General features: G+C 37.0%; 1 protein-coding gene across 1 annotated transcript in view; it reads right to left on the reverse strand.

Annotated features, from left to right (window-relative positions):
• Positions 1 to 21,308, reverse strand: part of CUBN (cubilin) — a 296,326-nt gene that overhangs the window by 249,721 nt on the left and 25,297 nt on the right. Inside the window, exons 14-21 of the mRNA XM_070408021.1 lie at positions 19,306 to 19,540; positions 16,531 to 16,712; positions 14,238 to 14,400; positions 12,667 to 12,854; positions 4,002 to 4,146; positions 3,592 to 3,770; positions 1,095 to 1,260; positions 533 to 749 (exon numbers count right to left, since the gene is read on the reverse strand). Coding sequence (XP_070264122.1) covers positions 533 to 749; positions 1,095 to 1,260; positions 3,592 to 3,770; positions 4,002 to 4,146; positions 12,667 to 12,854; positions 14,238 to 14,400; positions 16,531 to 16,712; positions 19,306 to 19,540 — 1,475 coding nt within the window. The remainder of the gene's footprint in view (positions 1 to 532; positions 750 to 1,094; positions 1,261 to 3,591; positions 3,771 to 4,001; positions 4,147 to 12,666; positions 12,855 to 14,237; positions 14,401 to 16,530; positions 16,713 to 19,305; positions 19,541 to 21,308) is intronic.

Genomic DNA, 21,308 nt, shown 5'->3' on the forward strand with positions numbered 1-21,308 from the left:
CCTGGGACAATATTAAAATGACCTAAGATACAAGTAATCAGAGTCGAGTCCTCAAAGTTATTTCAAGAACTAACGGCCAAAAATGTTTCAAATTTGATATAAATTATAAGCTCTCAGATCCAAGAAGTCAACCAATACATTATGCTGATCAGGAAAGCCAGTTAAAAAAAAATAGTATGTACAGTATGACTCCACTTCCAGAATATGCAAGCCAATTTACAGTGAGAAAAAGCAGGGCAGTGGTTTCCTAGGAATGGAGGCAGAGTGAGAAATTATCATGGGCAGAAAGAAGGATTTGAGGATAATGGACGTGTGCATTATTTTGATTTTAGTGATGCCTTCATGGGTATACACATATGTCAAAACTTAAATATATAAAGTGCCAAGGCTACAGAGTAGTAATGCAGGAGTGGCCATTGAGAAGCATGATAATCTCACCTGGTTTTTATAACACAACATGGTGGACTTTAACATCCTTCAATGACACAAGAACATTTTTGTGTGAAAAAAAACTAAACCAAAATAATCTCACCTCCCAAGAGATGTCCCAGAACCAGTGTCATAAACTTCCAGATAGTCACTTGTGCAATTGTAATGAAACTCCAGATGAAATCTCCTGAATATCAAATTTATCAGGAAGCCAGGTTGGACTGATATATACCAGGTACAGTTGATACCATGGGGGTAGATATTTGGATGACCAGGACTTTGAATAATTCCTGTTGGCTCTGTGAGAGTTTTTCCACATGCTATTGAAGTAAAAATAATAATTGTTAGAATGAGTAACCAACAAGCTACCTGAAATCAAGATAAAATAATCTGATCATAACTTCTTAAAAGTTCAAAAAGAAAAAGTTTCCTTATATGCTACTTCAGATAACTTGGTTTTAATCTTATTAATAGACATCAATTAACTCTTGCTATGTGCTGATTATGAAATCTACATTTTTCTTTAGAGTGTACTTAAAAACTTACAGTGTAGATAAGTATATATCTACAGTACGGATAGATTTTTTGTAATAGTTCATTTCCATTGTTTACTTATTCTGATATAAGCCTGAGAAACAATGCAGAAGAAAGTGTCAATCACTTACCCAAATCTTTAGTACTGAACTTAGCCATGAAACCATGATTTTCAGCAGAAGAACTTTTCACAAATATTACATAAAGAAAATTGTACACAGATGTTATAAGCGAAGGTATGTCTGTGCCACAATATTTTTTATTTTCAGTAGAACCCAAAATAGAACTGCTACCGATCTAAGGTTAAAAAGATATATTCAAATTTATTATTAAATACTTATTATGAAAAACTGCTTTAAGAATAATTACTTCTGAAATGTTTTTTATTAATATAGTAAAATTCAATTTTAGAATATTTTTGTCATCCCAAAAGAGACTCCATGCCTGTTAGTTGTCATTCCCCATTCTCCTCAAACCCCAGCTCCAGGCAGCCACTAATTTACTTTTTATTTCCATAGTCTAGTCTGCATTTCAAATAAATGGAATCATATAATATGTGGCTTTTGTGACTAGCTTCTTTCACTTAGCATAATGTTTTCAAGGTTATGTGTCATTATTTCATTCCTTTTTAATGCCATATAATATTCCATGTGTGAATAAAGTACATTACATTAATTCACTCATTAGTTGATGAACACATAGATTGTTATACTACTTTGCTATTATAACTAATCATTGTAGTCACTCATGTACACATCATTGTGTAGACACATTTTATTTTCCTTGGGTATATACGTAAGAGTGGAATTGCTGGATCAAATGATAACTCTAGATTTAACTTTTTGAGGAACTGCCAACTCTTTTCCAAAGCAGGGATGCCATTTTAAATGCTTACCAGCAGTGTACAAGTGTAAAAGGGTTTCCATTTCTCCAAATCCTTGCCAACACTTGTTATTATCTGATCTCTTGTTTATAGCCATCCTAGTCGGTATGAAGCACTACCTCATTGTGGTTTGACTTGTATTTCCCTGATAATTAGTGATGTTGAGCATCTTTTCATGTACTTATTGGCCATTTGTATATCTTCTTTGAAGAAATATATATTCATATTTTTGCATATTTAAAAAATTAGGTTCTTTTTAATTTTGATGAAGTCTAATTTTCCTAGTTTTTCTTTTGTTGTTTGTCTTTTTGTGTCCTATCTAAAAAGGCTTTGTCTAATCCAAGGTCACAAATACTTACTTCTATGTTTTCTTCTAGAAGTAAAGAGTTTTAGCTCCCACATTTAGTTCTATGATTCATTTTGAGTTAATTTTTGTGAATGGCATAGGAAGGGGTCCAGTTTCATAATTTTGCATGTAGCTATTCCACACTATTTGTTGAAAAACTATTTTTTTTTCTCATTGAAATGGCTTGGCACTGTTTTTAAAAATCAATTAGCCACAAAGATATAGATTTATTTCTAGATGTTCACATTTTGTTCCATTGTTTCATATTTTTATCCTTATCAAATAACACACTTGATTACCACACCTTTGCTCTAAATTTTAAAATCAATAAGTGTGAGTCCTCCAACTTTGTTCTTTCTCAAGAATGCTTTGGTTATTCTGATTCCTTTGCATTTCCATATGAATTATACAATTAGCTTGTAAATTTTTGCAAAAGTGCCAGCTGGGATTTTGATAGGGATTGAATTAAATCTTCAGATAAATTTGGGAGGTATTGCCATCTTAACAACTTTATGTCTTATAATCCATGACCAGGAGCTGTCTTTCCATTTATTTAGGACTTTAATATCCTTCAACAATGGTTTGTAGTTTTTAGAGTGCATGTATTACACATCTTTTTCAATATGTACTCATCAATATTATTTTTATGCTATTATAAATAGAATTGTTTCCTTGATTTTATTTTCATTGCTAATGTATAGAAAAAGAAATGACTTTCACATTTATTAGTTCTGAATTTATTAGTTCTAATAGTTCATGTGTGTGCATGATTTTTTTATATACAAGATCACATTATCTGTGAATAGAGATAGTTTAAATCCTTCCTTTACATTTGAGCGCATTTTATTTCCTTTCCTTGTTTAATTGCCCTACCTAGAATTTCCAGTACAATGTTGAAGTGAGAATAGACATCTTTATGTTTTTATTGACCATAGGGCAAAGCATTTAGTGTTTCATCATTAAATGTGGTGTTAGTTGTGGGGTGTGTGTGTGTTTTACAGATGCCCTTTACCAGATTAAGGAAGTATCCTTCTATTCTTAATTAGTTGAGTGTTTTTATCATGAAAAGGTATTGGACTTTGACAAGTGCCTTTCGACATCTATTGAGGTAATCATGTGGCTTTTTCCTTTATTTCCTTTTACATTAAGTGATTTGGGGATGCATACCAAGCTTGCATTCCTGAGATAAGTCCCACTTGGCTATTATATATAATCATTTTTATATCCTGAGGCATTCAGTTAGCTAGTGTTTTGTTGAGGATTTTTACATCTATATTCATATGAAATATTGGTCTGTGCAAACTAGTTTTGTTTCATGTAACTGATTTGAAGATAATATAACATAATATTTTAATAATATCCAACCAAATATAAATACTCAAAGGTGTTTTACTCTTACCTCAATATAATCTGTATCGCAGTGGGCAGAGCTTCCAATTTCAAAGCCAGTGAAGTTGAGAAGAACTACTTGACTTTGGGGTTGGTGGATAGCCCACCTGCAGATCCTTTCTCCCGGGTACACATTAGGATAAAAGGGTGAGCGAATGACCCCTTCTCCAGTTAATTCACCTCCACAAGCTGTAAGTATGAAAATGAGAGTAGTATTTGTGCAGAGAGAAATGATCTTTGCCCTCAATTTTATTGTAAATTCTAATTATGTGCAAGGATATAATTGAATGTGACATTACTATTAGATTTTTTTTTTTCCTTGCTGCTTAAGGACATAAAATGACAAAATTATTTCAAGAAACTAAAATGTTATAATCAGGGAAATTATACATTTAAAAATTGAGGCATAGGTTTTCTTACCCACTTGATAAACAGCGCTGAAACCAGCTTTTTCAACAGAAGCATCGATTATAAACCTGATCCAGATACTATTAGTAATAGATTTAATGTGAGAGAGGGTTTCATTGCCACAAACTTTTCCAAGTAAGGTATCATCATCTCGAACCTAAACAGAAAAATAAAATAGATCTGTAATTCTAATCGACAAAATTATCTTGGTAGGGTAGTATTCTTTGGATATGAGAAGATGGCACATTCAAAATGAGTTTTAATCTCATTTGGGTTACATTCTTATATTACACTTGAAAGTAGTAGGGTGGGTCATTATTAGCACAATCAGATAGCACTAACAAAATCTTAAGCCAAAAGGATCCAAAAGAATAAGATCCATAAGCAAAAAAAAAAAAAAAAAAAGAAAGAAAGAAAAGTTCCTCTAATAATTGCCACAATGTCAAAGAGAAAATAAAAGTACAATTTTGGACTATTTAAAAAACAACAAAATGTGATAAGACAGCATATTTAGCCACATCTGTAATTAGAGGAACTCATAGACTAAACTGCTTTTGTTATTGAAAAAAACAACAACAACAGAAAAGTACTTTTAAAAAGAGAGAGATTCTGAGGAGTTAACTTAAAAATTAGAAAATATTAAAATGAGAAATAAGAAAGGAAAAATAAAATAGAAATCTAATAAATAAAATACAAAAAAGGGATTCATGAATATATTCATGAACTGTTTATCAAGGAAAGTTAGGGTGTGGGAATATAAAAGACATATATTTGGCAATAAAGATAAAAGAAAGTAAAGAAAAGGAAATAAAAAAAATAAGTACAAATACACAAAATTAAAAATGTCAAAGATGAGCCCCTGCCAGGTGATGCAGTTGGAGCGTCATCTTGTACACAAAGAAGGTTGCAGGTTCAACCCCTAGTCTGGGCCTGTATGGGGGGCAACTGATCAATGTTTCTCCCTCACATCAATGTTTTCCTCTCTCTCTTCTTCTCCCTTCCTGTCACTCTAAAAACAATAACATATTCTTAGGTAAGGATTTAAAAAAATGACAAAGATGATATAAATGCACAGATACTGAGGAATTTGTTTAATATGATAATTCCATGTATTACTCTATGTTAATATTGTTGAATTTTTGAAATGGTTATTTCCAGAAAAAAATATAAATTGCTAAAATTATATCAAGAAAGAAAAATAAGATTTGAATAAACAAAGCACAGATAAAATTGAAAACATTATCACAGAAGATGTTCTGCTTGGTAAGTTATTTTAAACTTTTAAGGAACAGATAATTCCCATATATAATTTATTCTAAGACACCCTCAAACATAGAACAATTCCCAACTAACTTTTCTCAGAACTATCTTATCAAAGCCTAACATTAATACAAAGGAAAACTATGGGTTGATCTCTCCTATTAACATCAATACAAAAATTCTAAACACCATCCTAGAAAAATAAATTCACTCCATCATTAAGTTTTATATACCAAATTAAATATAAGAATAAATGTTATGCAAGGATTATCTGAAATGAGAAATTATAAATTAAGCCTATCAATAGGTTCAATAAGATAAATCATATATTTCCATAGATGTCAGAAAGTTTGTTAGCATTTCTATTTATTAGAAATAAAACTCTTAGAAAGTTAGGAGTAAAATAAAAAGTTTTTCATATAATAAAGATCAATTGGTTTAATCAATAGTCAATATCCTTTAGTGTAATGGCCATGAGTACCATCTATGGAGTCATATAGACCTAGGTTCAAATCTGTCACAGATCTCCTCAACTAAAAGCTCGAACAACTTACTAAGTCTAAGCTTAGCTCAAGGTGTTGTTGAAGCAAGTAGATAAAACAATAGTGTGAATTCCATAGCAAAATGCCTACTAATAGAAAATATGGACTATTGTTATACTTGACACTAGAGCTTCCTCATCAAAATCGGAAATTCTTCCATGGATATACATGCTACTCCTTATATAGAATTCTTTTGGATGACCTAGCTATCTAAATATTAGCTCATCCTCTCCATGAGCATTATCAAGGCATCAATACATGCCAGTGCCTGTTGCTGGGGACAGCACTACGAGAGAGACACTGTTCACAAGGAACTTACAACAAGCAAGCCCATTAAAAAAAAACACACAAAAAAAAACAGGAACATCATGTCTGAAAAGTGAAGGGTACTATATCATTACTTCACAATGGTTCTCAGTAGGTCTCACAGTTGGACATCTGTGAAGGCATTTTTTGTTTTTGTTTCCATTATTAACACAATGGTGGAGAAGCACTATTGGCACATAATGGCTGGGGACCATAGATACTAACTATCCTGAAATGTGAGAGACAGTCACACACAACAAGAATTCTCCTGTGCCCTGCGACATTCATGTAAGTGACAGTTCGCTACTAAGTGTAAAATTGAGCTCTAGCTGACATACTAAACACAACATATTTTTGCTCAGTTAAAATCACACTGAATTTTCCAGGATGACAAGTAGAGTGTAAATCGAAAGAAGTTCTTTCTTTTTTCTCCTGGAAATCTGCCAAGAGTCAGTCACCATTTCAGAAAATTGGTCGCTAACCTCCCAACCATGCCAGCATTCACAGCAACTCGGAGCTAGCAACTTAACTGCTTTCACTTTGCCTTCAAGTGCATCTTGACCAGGCTTTTTTAAGTTTATTTCTCCTAAATATTATACTTTGAACAAAAATGTTTCATATAAATGTGTATATTGAAGTTCTATCATCCATGGATTTCATTTCAGAATAGTGAAAAGGTGATATGAAAAGGTCTTAAAGTGTAGAGAATCCTGGATTTAACCAAACACTCTGAACTCATACAGGGGATTAGGGAATACTCAGTGGAAATGAGATTTAAAGGATTACCCAGGCTGAGGGGAGCAGGCAGTAGAGGGAAGATTTTGAAAGTATGATACTCAAAGCTGGAGGGGATATGGTAACACAGCTACTCTCATCTGTAACTGTGAAAGTATAAACTTCTGGAAAATAATTTGACAGTATGTCCCAGGAGTCTTCAAAATAGTCCTAGTTTGGGACCCTGCGACTCCACTCTAACACACCACCATAAGGAAATCATTCGAGATACAGGCAAAGACACACAAGGATCCACATCAAAGAATATTCTATAATAACAAAAACTGAAAGTATTCCAAAAGTCTCAGAATAGGAGGGTGATTAAGTAAATTATGGCACAGCCATATGACAGTCTCACAGATTAAAAAAGCACACACCTCTCCACTGATTCACACCAAACCAGTTCCTTTCTATGAGCTGTAATACACATTTTTTTGCAAACTGTCATTAAGTTATGCTACATACCTCTCTAATCAAATAGCAATTCTCTGAAAGAAGAAAAATTCTGTATCCCCTTTAGCACCTAAACACAGAACTTTGTAAATGGGTATTTAACAAATGCTTGTGGATTCATTCATTTTAAGACAGGACAAGACAGTTCATTACTAAGTGTAAAATTGAACTCTATCTGACATCTTAAACACAAAACATTTTTGCCCAGTTATCATACACACTGAATTAGAAATCTGTTAGAGATGCAGACATAGGGCAGTTCTTAGAAACCAGAAAGCACGAACACAGGGTAAGATATCTTCCTGCTTTCTCATTCTCCAGGGTTCCATTTGCTTCTGCTAAGACTGTAGTCTCTCTTCTCTATTGTGCCCATTAGAAGATGACAAGAAGGAAGAAAAACAGCCGCATAGCTTCAGAGCCAGCTAAAGTGGGCCTTTCCCCTGGGCCTCGCTAATGAAATTCAAGGGCATTAGGAAGGAGAAAGGCAGCTGCAGTCCAAATGTTTGCAGAGGAACTTATCGTGCTCGAGGGCCCTAGACCTAGAGGCACAATTGATTTTAGCTGTGTTTCTCTCTGTGTGAAAATGAAACCTCATTAATTCTGAAAGCCTGTATTCTCCCTGGATCCCAGACATAGCAATATCTCAACCACAACCTCTTTGAAAATGACATTCAAATAAAATCCATTAAACGATCTAAAGTGACCCCAAATGCTTTTGTAGCACATCTTGCATTCAGTATTCTAGGACTTATGAGTTTTCAACGCCCCATTCCCCGCAAAGCCCTCTCTGCTTTGTGCTTGTGCGCTGGAATAGACCGTATTATTTCCCTGCGCTCACTGCCATGTGATTTGCAATGCTTCCCCATAAAGAATAAAGACATATCCTTCCCACTGGCTGTGGGCTTGGCCATAGGGCTAGCAGAATGTGAGCAGAATGTGAGCAGAATGTGAGCAGAAGTGGTGTACGATTTCTGAGTAGAAGCTTTGGGAGTCATTGCGTTACTCGACAGTCTCTTACTTGCCCGCTCACAAGACCAAGAGCCTGGGTCCCAGGGGCTGCTGGGACAGGGAACAGATCAGAAGAGCTGCTATTGACCCCACACCAACATGTTAACATGAGCAAAGAACAAATAAATGAACATTGTTGTAAGCCACAGGAATTTTTTGTTTGTTAGTGTTTTTGATTTATTTTTACTGACTATTGGTTATTATAGCACCGTCTGGAGAAAGATGACTCCTGTTTGAACATGGTTTGTATTAATGAAGAGTTTTTCTTAAGAAGTCAGGTGAAGTCGTGCCACAGTCACTTGCAGTGTCACACCAAATCCAGTCTTTATGCCGCATCACATATGCAAAGAAATGACAAGGACCAATTCAATGTTCTAGTGCTCTGAGGACCAGACACAGATTTCTCATTGATTGCCTTATTCATCCAGCATACACTGATTGTTGCAGGCCCAGAGACCCAATAACAACATGTGACCCACGATATTTAGCCTATGGTAAGAGCTAAAATTAAACAGGCCAAAAAACACAGTTTCTCTGAAATGTTAAAAGTGAAATCCAGTGCCCTGCCAGTAATAAGCTTTAACATCTGCAGTGGATCAGGTCCCACAGCCACATCTTAATGCATGTGTTCATTTATTTTTATCTGCTATGTATCCAGATTTGTTCTTATATAACAATTTTAAAAATCTAATTTAGCATTAAATTTTATTCAAAACAAGACAAATATGCTGGTATTGGGCTTGACTCAACCAAGAGCTGAAAATAGAATCCTACCACGCAGCAGTGTTTGACATGTGGCTTCTTGTGGTGTGAGCTTCAGATTGAAATGCCCCTTATCTATATATATAAAAGTGTAATATGTAAATCGACTGGACAGAGGAACAACCAGTTGGCTATGATGTGCACTGACCACCAGGGGGCAGATGCTCAATGCAGGAGCTGCCCCCAGCCCACAGGCCCTGATTGCCCAATGGGGAATGGGGAACCGGGGATGGGTGGAGGTGGACACAGGTGGCACTGGGGCCCTGATCACCCTACTGGTCACCCCTCACATAGAGGGTGACCAGTGGCGGGGGGGGGGGGGGGGGGGGGCAGCGAGCAGGCAGGAACAGCCAACCTCTCAGTTCCTCCCCCCAGCTGGCAGGCTCCAATTGCCCGATGGGGAACTAGAAACCGGGGGTGAGTGGTAGCTGACGCGAGCAGTGCTGAGGTGCAATCACCCTGCCAATTGCCCCAGACACAGAGGGCGACCGGCAGCAGGGGGTAAGGCTGGCTTCCAGAAGCCAGGGAAGATGGCCCTGATCCCTGGCCAGGCCTAGGGACCCTACCCATGCACAAATTTCATGCACCAGGCTTCTAGTCTATATATATGAAAGGCTAATATGCAAAGTGTTCCCTCAGGAGTTCAACTGGGAGACTGGGAGTTTGATTACTTGCTATGACGTATGCTGACCACCAGGGGGTGGCACAGAATATGGCAGGTGACCAGCAGCGGTGGCGGGGCATTGAGGGAATGAGGGAAGGAGGAGGCAGGGAGGCGGGGAGGCAGAAACCTGATAGGCCCTGATCGCCAGCCAGGCCTAAGGACCCTACCTATGCACGAATTTCATGCACTGGGCCTTTAGTATAAAATAAAGATGATCCTGGAGACCATCTGTGGGTTAGTCTGGGTGCACAGGAAAGGGGATATGGTCCCACTTGAAATGAGAGAATAGATGGTGAGGGATAAGAGATGAGAGAAGCTACACAGGGACCAAAGAACATTTTCTTAGGTTATTATCTTTTGTTATTCATTATTATGTTTCACGATTTCATAGTTAAAATTTTAAAGCTTTTTATGCCTCATGAAACAGTGCCCCTTTTAATATATCTGTCAATAAACTTATCTTTTATCTGTTGTTTTAAAAATCCTTTTTTCTATAAGTAGGAATACTTGTCTAGTTTTACTTAGAAGTATGTTCTTAGATGATTGCAAACTCAATATGTCACCTTCTCCTCCCTGTCATTGTCATCTTCATCATAGTCGTCATCATCATCATCATCATCATCATCATCTGTTACCATTTAGTAGCCAATCACTGGTGTGCAAGGCATTGAACCAAGCACATTCTGATTGTTTTTCTTTTCATTTTGCAAAGCTAAGTTCTTTATCTCCAGCTACTGCTGGGGTCCAGCCCCAGCGGGTCCAGGGGTTCCCAAAGGTGTGGACGGAGTCGGCGGAGAAGGAATGACACGGAGGCAATGTTCAGGTGATCCTCATAGCCAGGTTCCTCTTTTTATTGTCATCTAACATCTGTATATATACTATTTGGTCCCAGTTCTATCCATTCTATACAAAAGGCCAGGGGGCTTCCCAATTCCATTCAAAGTTTACTCTATTGTTCCACTAAGCTACAAGGAAGTAACTGAAGGAGGTCACTCCAAGCAAAGATCAAAGCGACCAACCACCCCTCTGACTCTCAGTTAAAGGGTTTACTGATAAAACTCCTCACCTGGGGGAACAACCTTTCTCGGGAAGCATTAAGAGGGGGAGCAAACATATTAAGAACAGTATACCATATACGCCAGGTCCCTTGAAACATCCCTGCAGTGACTGCCTCAAGCAGCCAGGGTGGATTGGCTTCCAGCAAGCTACAAAGCTGTACTAAATCTAGCTGCTAAATCCTACGTTTCCTTTCTCTACATGTCAAGGAGGAAAGAGAGCAGAGGTTATACAGGTTTTTCCTAGAACACTGAATTAGTCTAACACACATGAGCAAACAAAATTGTCAATGCCTCTCTGAGTTTACATAAAATGATTGTGCTCAACAAAAAGTGATTTGTTTCATTTGCTCAGCACTTTAATTTGCGGCTAGACCAATAATTAAGCAAAAGAAATACCAGGCCAGGAAAACAAAAACTGCCTTTTTGTTTCAAATATTCTTCTTACAATTATTACACACACTTAAACCATAATTAAGGTTTTCTGAAGGAGAGTAAGCAGAACTAATGAGAAAAAAAATCTAAACTTTGTAACAAGAGTTTTCAATGCTTTAATTTTACTCTCTGCCACTGACCAGCTGGCTCACCTGGGCAAATCCTTTTACTTCTCTGGGTCGAGTCCCCTCACATAGAATATTGTCCTGGAGAATCTCTGAAATCTGTATCCCATTAGTGAATCCTATCATTCCTACTATTTGAAGTCACCTTAGTTACTAGAGCTCAATTTAATAGCTTGTAATTTAGCATTTTTATGAGTTTCTAGTTTCAGCTTTCATTTTTGTCCTTTGCTATTCCATCACCAATTTCCTGTTTTGCCATCCATAGGTCTATTTTTTTGAAAATTCTTCCAAACTCTCTAAAGCAGCTGTTCTCAGACTCTAGCCTGCATCAGAATTACCTAGAAGGTCTGTTAAAAGGCAGATGGCTGGCCTACCCTGGAGGTTCTGACTCAGGCCACCTGAATTAGGGTATCGAATTGCTTCTCACCTGGGTGATCTGGATACCGCTGGCCCAACTGTTAGGGGCAGAAATAGAATATTCAAAATTAACTATAATTATAAAAATACTAGAGGCCCAAGGCACAAAATTTGTGCAAGGGTAGGCCCTTGCAGCCCCAGCCACCTCAGCTGCGGCCCTGCCCCCTGCCCACTGGTCATTCTGGAAGGTCATTCCAGCAGGTTGTTCTGGCAGGTTGTTCTGCAGTCCAGTCTAATTAGCATATTAGCTTTTTATTGTATAGGATTAATCGTGCTCTATAAACATGACTGTTCCTTTCTGATTAGAGAAAGCACTCTTTAACCTCGCTGAGAGTTGTATGCATTGAGACATGGGAACTAACATCGGAAAGCAGTCTGTCCTCCTTCATGGAACTGCCTATCATTATGGAAAGATTTATAACCTCGTGGCACCTAGTCCTGGAAGCTCCTGCTCTTTACAACCCCCAGCCCCTATTACCTGTAATCTGGTCCCAGGCCACCCGCTCTCTGTGACTCCCCTGCCACCCAGCCCGCATGACCTGTAACCTGTAATGATTATCCCATGCCCACTTTCCCATATCTGCATTTCCTACTTCCCCACATAATCTTGTCCTTCTACCCAATATAAGGTGTTGGTTTATGGTGGGGTGCAGGGCAGATTTTTGCAGATGACCTGCTGCTCTCCCATACTGCCGGCATTATTGGAATAAACCTCATATATGATTCAACCGTGTCTCTGCTTAATTGGCTGAAGTAGTGACAGGCAGCCCAGACCTCTTGATTATCCGGTTACACAACAACCATTTGAAGACCACAGCTCTACAGAACAGAAAAACATTGAAAAACATAACCTAAGGCCAAAGTAGTAAAAGTTACCTCAATGTAACTCGGAGAACAGCCACTCTGGCCTTCCAGCTCCACGTGGGTGAAGTTGACCTGTATTTGCTCTCCCAGGGGCTGCTGTATGACATAGATGCAATGTTTGTTCTGAGTGAAAGGCCCATTCAAGTCAAGGGAGAGAACACCCTCTGGGTCTGTGTAGTTTCCTCCACAAGGTGGATCCGCTGAAGAGAAGGGAGAAGAAGGAAAAGGTCATGTGGATGGGCATTCCTCTGGCTCCCAGGCATTAAATACAATTTTCAAAAACTTACACATACACATGCAGTCACATATCAACTTTATTCACCCTGTACAGGTTTATTTATAATAATAAAAGCGTAATATGCTAATTAGACTGGAAATCCTTCTGGACAACCTTCTGGACGAAGCCAGGGCTGCAAGGAAAGCCCGGGTCCCAGATGCCAGAGGGAAGCCAGTGCTAGCAGCCAGGGGAAGGAAGGCCTACTCTTGCACGAATTTTGCGCATTAGGCTTCTACTATATTTATATACCTCATCTGATTGTGAGATTTCCAATTGACATGTGTTTGTAAGACAACCATGTAATGCCTAAGAAAATAGATGTAGAGATGTGTGATCTGAATTCCAATCTAACATCCTCGTCTACAATTTGCTTTTTAAATACATTTATAATCTCCTCCATTGCAAAAAAATCTGAGGCAGTTTATAAAATACATGTAACAAATATGTAACTAAAAAAATGAATCAGATTAAAGGAATAATGAATACAGAATAGCAAGATGTGGTCGGGGGAAGGTTGATAGGCATAGAAAGCAGGTATGGACCACAGAAATTACAGAAGGACGGCTGCACATCCTGCCTGAAGTCAAAGTAAATGGAGAAAGGGGACCAGTAAAAAGATGTTCATTGTTAGTTTCCTGATATTGAGACCTAAACATTGTGCCTTGATGTGAATTCTCATCAAGACACAATGATGTATGTTAAGAACAAAATCCTTGTTCAGCTAGTGTGGCTCAGTGGTTGCGAATCTACCCATGAACCAGGAGGTCATGGTTCGATTCTTGGTCAGGGCGCATGCCCGGGTTGTGAGCTCATCATTGATGTTTCTATCCCTCTGTCCCTTTCCTTTCCTCTCTCTGAAATAAATAATAATTTAAAAAGAACAAAATCCTCTACAATCCTAAAATAAAAATCATAGAGCATTTAATCATTTATTTGTTGTTGGCTTGTTGCTTTGTGTTAAGGTATCAATGCAAATTAATTCAAGATAGACTGGATTTCATGAACAACATCTATCAACAAAACTGAGTAATAGCCAGGGAACCCAAGTGTAAATTATTTAATTTTAGGTGCCTCACACATAGTTACCATGATATGGATCCCATAATTTAGGAACAGAGGGGTATTGTAGCTAATAATAGAACGTTAGGAAGATAAAGAAAAATCTGGAACCATGACAGAAATGTTTATAAACACATTTTATTAGTCTAAGAAAGTAAGTCATCTGCAGTATCACACTAAAAAAACAGCTATAAGTATAACATGTCCTTCAGACTCATATTAAGCTCCCAATCATCCGGTTACTTACAAGGTGATGTTAAGTAGGTGATGTAGAAGCCTTGGTCATTAATCTGGTCGTCAGAATGAAAGTGAACTCTGGCGAAGGGCCCTGTCGTCTGGAGTGGAGGGACAGACAGAGTGGTGCAGAATTTCCCAAGAACAGGATCCTGACTCAAAGGGCCATCTCGGATCTAAAATAACAAAACTAATCATTAAGTTCTAATGGTCAGATTCTAACAAACCAAATCATTTTGGACATTAATTTCAGAAAATCCGTCATTTAAAAGTAATGCTCTGGGAGGTGTTTTTGTTTATTTTTGTTTGTTTTAACCTTTTGCATTTTATTTTTAATTTATATTTGTTGTTGAAAGTATTACAGCTTTCCCCTTTTTTTCCCCCATTGACTCCACCACTGCCCCCCCCCCCCCCCACCCAGGCCTTCTCCACATTATTTTCTGTGTCCATGGGTTATGCATATATGCATACAAATTCTTTGGTTAATCTCTCCCCCTTACCTCTGCCTTCCCTCTGAGATTCGTCAGTCTCTTCCAAGCTTCTATGTCTTTGGATCTATTTTGTTCATTAGATTCCACATATGAGTGAGATCGTGTGATAGTTGTCTTTCTCTGACTGGCTTATTTCGCTTAGCATAACCCTCTCCATTCACATATATAGCTAACACAAGCTTGGGGATCAGTAAAGGGTAGTTTCTTTCTCCCATTATCCCTGGTGCCTTATCTTCTGTCTCAATTTCCATTCAGAGGCTGGACTTCTACTTTGACTTTTTCTCATGATGTTACTAATCTCAATGTTTTCTTTCCTAGGTTTTCTCCCTAGCTATTTGTTTGGAAAGTATGAGCCCCTAGTAATCTAGAAGAAGGAAATGAATATATGCATAGAAAATAGGAGAAAGAATACGAGCAGTGTCAGTTAACTTACAGCTTGGTCTAGGTATCTGGGAGAATCAGAAGGGGAAAGGAAGTAAAGTCAGATTAGACACAACAGAAAGATGGATTAATGAAATTTAAAAAGTGCAACTTTAATAGTGATGAAGTAGCATAACAATGACTATGTGGGCTTAGAAATCAAGTCATTTTAATTATTGGTTTTTAATCTATTAAATATCATGTATTGCAATTGCAAATTCTATACTACATAGAACACCAAGGTAGCAAAGGAGAATTCTCATTTAGGCACAATGTAATTTTGTCCTTTCAAATTACTTTTACTATTGTCAGCAAAGTTATAGGGCAGCATGACTTTATTCCTATATTTAATTCATTCCTAAATATTGCTTGTTGAGAAATGAGAGACATTCAAATATTGTCAGTGATTGATAATTTCTATTAACTTTATATCTAAATTAATATGTAGAAGTGAGAAAATGCTTCTAATATTAATTTGATGGAATTTATTGAAAACTAATTTCAAGAAAGTTCTCTTTAATGTCAATATTCAAAAGATTGTCTTGATGAAATTTTCCAGGGAGAGGTGGGTAGATCTTCCAGTCATTCCCAAGGTTTCAAATCCATTACAACAGCTCAATTATTAATAGCTTTAACTTGTGGAGATCCCTGTTTGACATCCACACCCTTCTGTCCTTTATGAACAATTCCATAGCGTCACCTTCTCCTCTAATGGACTTGGAAAGCACATTATCTTTTATCACTACTGCAAGAGGTACTGAGACTTATGGTGATAAGATAGGGACAACATAAGAACAGAATCTTCTCAGTGATATTTCAGTCTACGATGGAGAGCACATATGTTTATGTACCTATATGCATATTGCATTGGACTATAACAGCCTTTTCTTTTTCTATATATTAATCTTTTACTAACAGTAAACAGGAGGCACACAGGCTGACTCTGTTCCTCCCAATGACTATTATTATATCCCAGCAAGGCTCATCCTCTATCAATGCATTTCAACACAATGGCTATTAAATTTCTTCATGGAACACTATGGTCAATTTGTGAAATACCTCAACAGTTTACCACAAGATAGGAATCTGCATTGGAGAAGAAACCCGTTACTTAGTGATTATTTCATTAATTCTACTATCCCCATGGGCACTGGGCTTCTAGGTAATAACAGGGGCAAGCAAGGCAGTCTCTTTCCCAGATTCAAGTGGGACTCAGAAGTAACAATCTGGCTCTATTAAGAATAAGGACTTAGCAAGACTTCGACATTGGCTGCCTATTGAACAACACATCCAACTACTGCTAATAAATTGTGGCCATCCACAGACATCACCAAACTATAGTTTCTTGTGTCCTAATTATATCATAGTAATTTCTATCTAAATACAATTGTTTACCTCAAGATAATCTTTGCTGCAATCATCATGGTGCTCCAGACTTAAGGTCCCAAAAGCAAATGTTATCACAAGGCCAGGACTGGTTATAACTCTCCAGACACAATCTCTTCCTGGGGGATAGTTTCCAGGATATCCCGGAGACTTAATAGAACCGTAAGTACCAGTCAGTATACCTCCACATTCTAAAACAAGGAGAAAAAATAACTTTACATTTGTGTACAAGTTATAATTCAGGTAGATTTACCATAGTCCTTGCTGTGGGAAGCCAAGCTTCATTTAAATAACTATGTGTAGTTTCAGACACTCCCTTAAATTAAACAAGACTTTCGGTTTTACAGTTTGATAAAGTTATAAACCTAGAAGTACCAATTTATAAATAAATGAATCACCCATGTATTGAGCTTTACACTTAACCATCATGTGGTGTTATGTGGTTTAAAACATGGTGCTAACCTGTCTGAGGGACAAATAACAGGCTGATCCATTCACTTTGAGAGAGATTCACTCTGCACATTAACTCTTCAAATTCTGGAAATTCTGTCAGTTCCTATGTCTTTCTACAAACCAGATCATTTTATATGTTAGAATAGTTAAGCACTACATAATTTTCATATGAGATTTCCTAGCATTATGATATAGTTTATTTAAATATTCATTTTATAAGTGAAGAAAATCAAATATTGGCGTCGGCCTGTGGACTGAAGGGTTCCGAATTCTATAAGGGCACATGCTCGGATTGTGGCTCCACCCTGTAGGGGGCATGCAGGAGGCAGCCAGTCATTGATTCTCTCTCATCATAGATGTTTCTACCTCTCTCTCCCTCTCCCTTCCTCTCTGAAATAAAAAAATATATATATTTTTAAAAAAAGAAAGAAATTCAAATATCTATAGTGGTTGAGCCAATTGCCCAGGGATGGAGCCAATAAAAGACTGGGCCAGGCTTTCTGACACCCACTTCACCATCTGCACTAAACCCCATCAGCCCTATAAAGTTGTTTATCAATGACGGGAAGAATCTTTTCTTTATTAATACCCACATTTATTTAAAAGAAAACCTATGGTGGCTTATGAAAAGTGCTATTGTGAAATAAAAAACAAAAAAAAACCCCAAAACACTAAATAAAAATCTCGACATAAATACAAATTAGAAAAAACAAAAGAAGATGACATTTTAGATATGCAAGATATGAGATTTACATAGTTATGCAGGTTATTCAGACAAAAAATTTGCTTCCGAGGCAAAAAGAGAAACAAATAAGTTACATGATTTTCATTGTTTCTAATGAGAAAACATCACAGTTGCTCAGAGGAAAAGACTTTTTCAAAACTTAATACTTAAAACATTATCATATGGGTAAAAAAAAATAAAACATCCTAAGCAGAGTGAAATGTTAATGGCAAACTAGGAAAATGCAATATGTAATATAAGGAATTAATATTCCTAATATCTGAAGAGCTCTAAAAATTGTGATGTAAACAGAGCTCACTGAAAAAATTCAAATACCCTTTAAAATATATATGAAAAGACATTCAACCTCATTCATAATAAGGAAAATACAAATATACTAACAAATGGAAAATGAAATCTTAGAAAAATAATGTCATTTAACATAATAAAATATCAAATATCTAGGAAGAAATAAGAAAAGATGTGAAATAAGTAAACACTGAAATCATAAACCACTACTAAGACAAATTAAAAGAAACTAAACAAATATAGAGTCCGCATTCATGAATTGATAGGATCTGAATTTTTAAGAAGTCATTACTTTCCCAAATGATTATAGATTCCATGCAATGCCAACGAAATCCCAACAGACTGTTGGGGGAAATTGATGCTAACATTTATATGGAAATTTAAAGAACTTAGCATATTTTAAAAGAACAAACTTAGAGGATTTACACAACTGGACTTCAAGCTTCAGTAACTCAGCCAATGTGGCACAAAGATAGATAAATAGAACAACAGAAAATGAGAAATTCCAGAAATAGTTCCACAGATTTATTGGTAAATGAATTGGAGTTTTGGTATAATGTTTTTTCTATTTTTTATGTTTAAAAAATCGCATAGTAAATTTTTTAAATAAACCACCAAAACAAAAATACAACAAAAATAAATGATCAAATAGTCATTAAGACAAGGAATACTCAGTGAAGGAGAGGTCAGTGTCCTCATTAACATCCCTGCAGTAATTTACTAGTTGAGCTTATAAAAATTCTATTCAGTAATTTCAGAAGGGACTCATTAAGACTAATGTTTTTTAAACTCTTCCATTTCATCCACATTTTATTATTTCTGAAAACAAAATCAAATACAAATTCATGTAGATTTATTTGATATAAAAATAATTTTTATATATATATATATATATATGCCTAAGTGACCATTCAACTGGTAGCTATGACACACAATGACAGTCAGGGGACAGACGCTCAATGCACAGGCATGGAAACATGGAACAGACTGATGAATCTCAGAGGGAAGGGGGAGGGGGAAAGCAGGAAGAGATTAATCAAAGATCTTATATGCATACTAGAGGCCTAGTACATGGATTCGTGCACTGGTGGGGTCCTGGGCCTGGCCTGCGGAGATCGGGCCAAAACCGGCACTCCAACATCCCCCTCGGATTGCCAGGGGGTGCATTCGTGCATCGGGCCTCTAGTATTATATAATACCAGGTCTCCAAATATTCAATGTATCAAAGAAGATTAATATTGATTAAAAAATTAATAACCTCAAGACTTGGCTTTATTGTGTTCCATATTTACACTTACCTGGTTGTTGTGTTTCCCATCTTATTGTAAAGCCTCTCTCATTTCTTAAATGTTCAGAATAGAAATGAAAGTAGAGAGCATTGTCACTGCTGAGGAGTTCATGTGGGGTGCTGGAGCCACAGAACCTTCCAAGCTGAAATGCTGCAGAGGAATCTCCATCGTGAATCTGAAGAAACTCATGTGGACAGTTGCTCACTGATTCTAATTGGAAAAAAGTGAAAGTGATACGCAGCACCTAAAAATATAAAGGTTACAAGATATTATTCTTCATACTCATGTGAAGTCTAGAGTCTGTCTCCCACTAATTAGGAAGCATTTACAGTGAGTCACTTTTAAGAGACATATCTAAAATGTCCCAATTATCCACAAATACATATGAAAAATCTATTTGTTAAATGACTTGTGTTAAAAATTGCTTACACTTCAACTAATATCAACATATATCAAAAATCTTTTTTTTTTTGGTGTGAGGTAAAATTCCATCTTTTTTCCCCCTCACATATATAAATAACTATGCCGAAATCTTAATGTTAATTACATACATTTCACAGCTTTATTGAGGTATAAGTGATATACAAAGAACTACACATATTTAGTGTAAAATTTCATGAGTTTGGATATATACAAACACCTGCGATATCATCACAACAATCAATAGACATATCCAACACCTCCCAAAGCTTTCTCTCTCTCTCTCTCTCTCTCTCTCTCTCTCTCTCTCTCTCAAAAATTTTTATGGTAAAAACATAATCTATTCTCTTAAAAAATTTTGAACTGCAAAATACTGTATTGTTAACTATAGGCACTATGCTGTACAGCATATCTCTAGAACATATTTATCTAGCATAACTAAAACTTTATATTCCTTGAGTTGTTATTCAATGGATTAATGAAATATATTTACCTAGGTTTCATTAAACTGTTAGGTCAATTAAACAAATGCTTCCACATTAGTAAAATACATTAGACATTTGAAAAATCTACCTTAAATTAAATTTAACTGATTAATATTACCATTCACAAGAATTTATATCTTGATCCCCTGAATAGCCTGTAGCTCACTCACAGATGTTCTTAGGAATTTCTGAAACTTTCAACCAGATACTGATGCCCAACCCACACTGAGAACCTCAGGTATAGACTAAGTAGGTATGGTATCGGCAAGTATAAAGTCTGCAAGTCTTCATGGTTGCACATCATAAGAGCTGAGTAATAAGAGCAGAGAATGGGCAAAGGGAATATGAAGAGTTCTGCACATACAAGTAGGAGAGAATAAACACAAAGTGTGTCTCCAAGTTAAGATGTTGGAATATACAGAAAAGCATAGTAATATAGTTAATTATATATAAAACTAGAGGCCTGGTGCACAAAATTCGTGCACTCGGGGGCTGGGGGAGTCCCCTCAGTCTGGCCTGCACCATCTCGCAGTCCAGGAGCCCTTGAGGGATGTCCAACTGATGGCTTAGGCCCACTCTGCTCTGAGCCATCAGCCAGACATCCTTAGCGCTGCCATGGAGGCAGGAGAGGTTCCTGCCACTGCAGCTGTGCTCGCCAGCCATGAGCCCTGCTTCTAGCTGAGTGGCACTTCCCCTGTGGGAGCACACTGACCACCAGGGGGCAGCTCCTGCATTGAGCATCTGTCCAATGGTGGTCAGTGTGTGTCACAGCGACCAATCATTCTGTCATTCAGTCGGTTTGCATATTTGCCTTTTATTATATATAAAATATTTTTTATTGACAACCTCACTTAAAACAGTCAAACAACCAAAAGAAGGCTGTTGAATTTAATTTCTTTTATAATCTAAAACCACAACAGTATTCAACTAGTGAAAAAGGAAATCAAGCTGAAACCGGTTTGGCTCAGTGGATAGAGCGTCAGCCTGCGGACTGAGAGGTCCCAGGTTCGATTCCAGTCAAGGGCATGTACCTTGGTTGTGGGCATATTCCCAGTAGGGGATGTGCAGGAGGCAGCTGATTGATGTTTCTCTCTCATCGATGTTTCT

This window comes from Myotis yumanensis, unplaced genomic scaffold (assembly GCF_028538775.1).
Source record: "Myotis yumanensis isolate MYYU_CA2020_CCGP unplaced genomic scaffold, mMyoYum1.0.hap1 SCAF_1, whole genome shotgun sequence".
In the NCBI taxonomy this organism is placed as follows: Eukaryota; Metazoa; Chordata; class Mammalia; order Chiroptera; family Vespertilionidae; genus Myotis; species Myotis yumanensis.